The sequence below is a fragment of the Penaeus chinensis genome, chromosome 31, assembly GCF_019202785.1.
Source record: "Penaeus chinensis breed Huanghai No. 1 chromosome 31, ASM1920278v2, whole genome shotgun sequence".
NCBI classification, from domain to species: Eukaryota; Metazoa; Arthropoda; class Malacostraca; order Decapoda; family Penaeidae; genus Penaeus; species Penaeus chinensis.
This window is the reverse complement of record NC_061849.1, coordinates 19898039-19905007: the sequence shown is the minus strand read 5'-3', so window position 1 is coordinate 19905007 and position 6969 is coordinate 19898039. Positions and strand designations below refer to the sequence as shown.

The window sequence follows — 6969 nt, the reverse complement described above, 5'->3', positions numbered from 1 at the left end:
AATACAGGTTGGTTGCAGCTCCCAGGAAAGCGTGGGTCAGTACTCGCGAGGTGGTCGCTATTCTTACCCGGTAAGTGGTTCCAATATACATTAAGGAAGACAAGTTTATTTAGTTGATATTGTTTGGGAAAATTCTGAATACTACATCCTGTAATTACTAGGAACTGTAGTGTCTGTTTTTTTTTTTTTTTCTGAGCATTCAGGAAAGCTTTTCCTGATTTCATTGCATACTGGAAATTTATTTATATCATTATGATTGAGGTGCTATGAAATCTCAGACGCATGTTACATTAAATCTATCTCCATTGGCAAACATTATGAAAGTCAGTTCTGAGGTAAGCATATCCGGGTGAGGGAGGGATTTGCTGGAGGGCCTTGTGTGTCTTTCGCGCCAACTAGAGGGAAAGATGATGCCAAAACAGAAACTGTAGTATGATTACTATTAAGCTTATTATTGATTGTCTTAATGGTAATTATTATATCACGTTAAGTATCATTGTACTATAGAAATAAGTAATATATATTGCAGATAAAATTCTAAAGATTATCCAGACAAACGTTCATTTGATCAAAGAATACAAACCCACTCCGACACGCTGAGGACACCGAGTTCACTTCGCCCTGGTGGACAAAGTGAGAGCCTGAGAACAATAATGTAATACTATCCATAAATATCATGATAAAAGAAAGTAAAAAATAGCAATAATAGATGAAATCAACAAGAGACTTTGCTTTGCACGGGATATAATCCTACGGCTGGGAAGGCCGATCGACAATTAATATTTTGCTCAATTTCAGTTATAGTATTTGTTTCCTCCAAACTGGGGTTTAGGTCCTCTTTCTTAATTTATTTAATTGATATGCAATGGTGTTCATAGAATCCACGACTATATCCGCAGTTCATCCAGGGGGTTAATGTAGACACTTTGGTTTAATTCTGGGACTAATCTCTCCCCGTAGTTGACAGGCACTTGGCGTGGCTGTCCGGAGATCGCCTGTCAGACAAGATTAGTGTGACCGTTGCTCATCCTGTTCGCATGAGCAGATCTTCTAGTGACTTATCACCAATTTTGCTTTCATTATTAATTTCATTGATTTGTTGGTGGTTTTCTAGTTCCCAGTAATGTATTATTCCAAAGAACCTGGTATTAATGTTTTCTATTTATCATGGCATACCCTATGAAGTGTTTGTCAGCAGGCCTATGTCTTACAAGAAAGAAGGAATTACTGGATGCTTAAGCTTTATAAGGCATCACACCAACCACTCTATTGCGAGGGCAGTGAGGGGTCATCCATTTTTTCAAATCATTTTCAGAAGTATAAAAGAAATACTCTTTTCCACAGACCCCCCCTCCCCCCTCCAGAGTGTACATAGGATCTCAAGTGTCTAAAGGAATGCATTGATACTGGCAGATTCTTGCAGGCACCCATTATAGGACATCTTGTATTGACTTCTAGTCAATGAAGGAGTTCTGTCTTCGTCCATGGAGTTCCCACCATGAGATTAAGGTCAATTCTAAAACATAAATTTGTTCAACTATATTTGTATTGGAAATAAAAAAACAACTATCTGCTGCATATCTTCCAGTCTTGATTTTGGTGGCGCAATGACATCTTTAACCTTACCGGATCGTCATTTTTATGATGTTCTAAAAAGCGTGCACCAGAGATCAACCTGCAGTGCTTGCAACCGATGCCACAGTGCGTACAGTTTCGGACCCTCCTATTTACATATAGTGCAAGTTTGACAATCAGTTGGTGCACGATTACCTCTGTTTTGTTCGCAAGAAGTTTGAATTTCATTTGATACTAAATTTCCCATATCTAGAACTCACTACTAATATATACAATATAGTTTGTTTTGTAAACTGGGCTAGCGTGGGCAGGCAACCTCCACAGTTGGTAACATTTTTTTCTGCGACGTAAGACGAGGTGCAGTCTTACTGTGTATTCCATTTTGAAATTCCCAACAGGTTATATATATATATATATATATATATATATATATATATATATAAATTTAGTTTTTTATGTAACTCTGCTGTCCATTTCTGGCACATTGACAAAGTATATAATGCCAGATAAAGTCACGTTTCATTGATAATACCGATATAATCCATCTTGAAATGCTAAATCAATAAGTAGTGAAGAGGTAATGGTAGTGCTTTCTCTCCATGTGATTTCCAAAAAAATCTTTAAATACGTTTAAATATGCAATGGCATTGTGCTCTACAAGTGCTGTACGAAAGTACGAAAGTAGACCCATTTTACAAATTAATGGTGTTTAAAACAAATAAAAATCTTGCCTATAACTGGCATTACGTAATGTCTGTGTTAAGGATAGGTTAAAACCTGAACAAACTCGCAAATAGTTAATAGGGCTCGTTGTTGCTTAGATACACAATAATTAACGAGGCCTGTATGTATCCCATGACAATCTATAAGATATATTGGATCAAATATTGACAATGCAACTAATTTTGCTAGTCCTGTCATCCACCTGAATTGGATTACCGTCAAAGAGAATGGTTAGATTACTGCTAGAGAGATTCAAGATACTAATGTATACAAACACTGAAAATAGTGAAAAATGTTTGCTGGCAAATTACTTTTAAGGTAACCTGGCCGAAAACAGCCAGCTAGATGTGAGAGCTAGATAGATATGCGTGTGTGTGTGTGTGTGTGTGTGTGTGTGTGTGTGTGTGTGTGTGTGTGTGTATACATATATATATACACACATAAACGGTTCTTGGAGTAGAATCAGTCCTCTGACTTTCAGAATTTTCTGGCGTTCCTTCTAGTCTAATGGTTCTTAACATTTTACTATTGCGTCTTCTCTATGAATTTGTCCTTCCTTCCACGGCTTCGTAGTATCTATAAAAAAAAAAATATATGACCATACTCTCGTTAAGAGAATAGTAAATAAAATTAGATAAATTCTGACACCACCCTATGGGGCGCGAAAGGATAAGAACTACTGTTCTAGCCGATCAGGCTATCAAAGTCTTATTACTTATATAGACCTTGCTTGCCGTGTGTTCTCTTTATGCGGTTTATATGCCAACGCTTATCGATGTTTGTCATTTAGTGCCATGGAGTAATACACACTAGGGCTTCCACTGCCTCCTGATCTCGATGACTCATCATATTTGCCTCAAGATTTTCTTCCATGGCCGTCGCCCGGAAAAGATTGCCAGACCATACCAGCGTGCCCATGTGCACGACCAAGTACGCAGTTGCCTCATATCCATTGAAACGTGTACGAGAGAGTAAAGCAAGGCCATCCATATACTAATAACTCTCTCGAAGGACGGCACCGCTGCCTCGCCAGAGTCTCCATGCTCACCCTCAGCTGACTTGGTAGGCTGCAAAATTTCAAAATTAGCAGCACAAACTATCAATCAACAGTGAGCACCATCTCACAGAGAGGAAAGGACCGACGAGCAGGAAAAATACCAGCTTTTCGACAAGAAGCTTAAAACGCTCGGTGGAAAGTTAGACGAAGGTGTCGTTGTTGGAGTACATAGAAAATATAATATGATATGATACTAAAGTTTGAATACAAGACGTTCGGAGTCGTATTCTTGGTCTGGAAGCCGTTCAGATTTCGTGTATTTAAATATGTGTGTGTGTGTGTGTGTGTGTGTGTGTGTGTGTGTGTGTGTGTGTGTGTGTGTGTGTGTGTGTGTGTGTGTGTGTGTGCATAAAATGTGTTTGTGTATATAGATATATACATGTATGTGAATATATAGATACATATATGTATGTATATATGTATATATATGTATGTATGTATAGGTGTAACCTTTGATTCAAAGCTTACATTTGGATTGCAAATGAGGCATATGGCCCGGGCAGTTTCATTTAAGTTAGGCATCATTCGCTAGTCCAAGATTTATGAAGACTTAGATTTGGACACTGGGGTTCTTTCAGTCTTATACAAGATTATAACCGATAAGTCACATTTTACTTGATTTTTCTCTACCTCTAAGAGTTACTAAAAGTTCTGTGACCATAAATTCAGTGATATTTGATGTACATCGATCGTCTACATCTCAGTTTTCTAGATGCTTTTAACTGATATTTATAGGATTTAGAATCAATTGCCTTCAAAAATTACAATTTATCCTAATCCTTATAAGTTTAAAAGATCACATAATGTTTTTACCACGTAAATATAGTATAATTCTTGATTTTTTTTCAGTGTGGCTATTTATATGGATTACCAACATTAATATATATATATATATATATATATATTTACATATAGATATTTACATATATATATATTTACATATAGATATTTACATATATATATATATATATATATATTTACATATAGATATTTACATATATATATATATATATATATTTACATATATATATTTACATTGTATATATATATATATATATAAAGATAAGTTCATATATATATATATATGTGTATATATATATATATATATATATATATATATATATATATAACCCGCTCTACTCAACAGCTATATCCGCCCGAAGTGTTTCATGACGACCATGACTTCATGCTGACTCCCGCGCAGCAAGCGATACTGCATGGGAGAAAAGCGTCTTCAAACCTCACCGCGTACTGGGGCGATGATGGCGGGTTCCCTCTCATTCCCTTTGCCTTCTATGATGGTTTGTTGATCTCTTGGCTTCGTTTGGTATTATTCAAAGGTTTGTCGGGAATTTGCATAACCAATTTATAACTTTGAGTGGAGATTTCTCATCAAAATAAGGCACTAAAAATGCTGTTTTACTGTCTTCACAGCCTCCGGGCTAGTACAGTGGTAACGTGTCGGCCTCTCATCCGAGGGGTCGGCGGTTCGCGCCCCGCCCAGGCGCGAGAAGTTGCAATTGTCGCCTGGAGGTTACTGCTGTGGCTGGGCACCACGGCGGGTAAGGACTAAGCTCAGCCGAGTCAGCACCAGCTGACACACGTTAGCGAGTCGGCATTAGTCGGCACAGGCCGGGCTCCCCTCATGGGCATAGCCCGGGCGAGGCTCTGCTTCGCATATCGGACTTATCCTTACTGTCTTCATTCCAGTAGATTGTAAAACACCATCATTTATCGTGAATGAACTAAGCCTTAATCAGCTAAAAACAATAAAGCATCAACTTCGTATTCAACTTCTATGTAGAGTCGTTCATTAGTTATTACTAACGCCATATATATTGGCAGGGGCGTCACTTAAGCCTCTTTTTGCAGGGCAAAATCTAGTTCTGCAGGGCAAATTTTCTCCTACGGAATCTAACTCAATAGCCGATAAGTATTCAAGATATATAAAGAACTATATGATACTAATTGTTGATGATACTTGATTTATAACATACTTGATTTATAACATTTATAACAGGCTACTTATAAAGAGCTAGTGAGCATTTTCATTTTCGTGATTTGCAGGGCAAAAATTATTTTTTCAGGGCAAATTTACCCGTCACCCCCCCAACTCATAATATGAAGTGACGCCCCTGTACATTGGTAGATTCTAACCAGAGTGTAATTTCGGGGTCAGCTTCAGCAACTTATCATTTGACAAGCCACATCAAAGCATGTAGTTCACGAATTTCCCCAAGAAGGATTTTCGCAGCTGATTGAAATTGATAATACAATGCAATAGAAATACAAGTGACGTTCTGTTTTCAATCTAGCCTTACCAACCCTGTGTTAAATTCGTTACGAGGTGATAATACAATGCAATAGAAATACAAGTGACGTTCTGTTTTCAATCTAGCCTTACCAACCCTGTGTTAAATTCGTTACGAGGTGACATTCAGTGTGTGCTAATTCCACAAGTCATAAATTCCGGGATAACTAAGGTATCAAGGCTAATGGAGCCTTTATAACCCCTTTCTCAGTCTCATCTATCAATCAGTGGGTATACTTTCATTGTACAGTGCAGTACTGTTGCTGAAGCAAGGGCAACTATCCCAAAAATGAAAATTCCAGCTAGTTTTATTTTTGCATCACATGTGTTCAGATTACTCTTTCTGAACTGTACACCTAAGATATTCCCTGCGAACTGAAAACAAATATTTTGTTTGTAAAGAATGGTCTTAGACTGAATTTCCATGGTCCATCATACAAATATATTGAATGAAGATACTCGTGTGTATGGCATTATAATATCTCTAATTCTTATTTCAGCATATGTCAACCGATACAAGGTTTGGATGGCCATCTTGGAATGGAATCAGGCAACTTGCATCAACTTCATGGAAGTGTCTACAGGGTACAGTGGCCCACACTTGAAGATACAGAGACATTCTGAGGACTGCAGTTCCTTCATTGGCATGGTATCCACAACTGGTCAAGATTTTTATATTTCTGAGGAATGCGAGGGCCAGGTAAGATATTAAGATGGCTGACAAAAGCGCCTGTATTGGAAATTACTTCATATACTTTACCCTACATCACTATCTGATGGCCATAAATTCACAAAGTCTCACATACCGACAGCATGGCGAGTTGCTGCACTTGCTTGGCTACGCAGTCGGATTTTGGCCAGAGGAGACTCGCTCAGATCGTAATTATTATGTCCGGATTAATGATAACAACGTTCTGGAACCTGTGATGGACAACTTCCCCATTCATTCTGATAATAACTACAGCATCCCGTTCGACTACTGTTCTATCATGTTTCACCATGAGCGGGTACAAGTTCTCTCGGCTTATCGGGTGTTATGGAAGAAAATATATGACTATCATTTATTTTTTTGTTTGCAGTCGATATGTTTAATGCCATATTAAAGTATGTTCTTCCAGTTTATAATTTATTCCAAATGTTCTAATTTTCTTAAAGGCTTTCACGAATAATGGCGGAATAACAATAGCAACATTAGACCCCTTATACCAAGGGGTTCTTGGACAGCGCTCTCAGATATCTCACATGGACAAATTATTGGCAAACACTATGTACCAGTGTACAGACAAGTTGCTGAGCCAGTGTT

General features: G+C 37.8%; 1 protein-coding gene across 1 annotated transcript in view; it reads left to right on the top strand.

Annotated features, from left to right (window-relative positions):
* The first annotated feature begins 3214 nt into the window (after nucleotides 1-3214).
* Nucleotides 3215-6969, top strand: part of LOC125042080 (protein SpAN-like) — a 4300-nt gene continuing 545 nt past the window's right edge. Inside the window, exons 1-6 of the mRNA XM_047637545.1 lie at nucleotides 3215-3269; nucleotides 4519-4656; nucleotides 5505-5573; nucleotides 6167-6366; nucleotides 6479-6673; nucleotides 6822-6969. The exon at nucleotides 6822-6969 is cut by the window's right edge and continues 114 nt beyond it. Of these exons, the coding sequence (XP_047493501.1) occupies nucleotides 3215-3269; nucleotides 4519-4656; nucleotides 5505-5573; nucleotides 6167-6366; nucleotides 6479-6673; nucleotides 6822-6969 (805 nt within the window). The remainder of the gene's footprint in view (nucleotides 3270-4518; nucleotides 4657-5504; nucleotides 5574-6166; nucleotides 6367-6478; nucleotides 6674-6821) is intronic.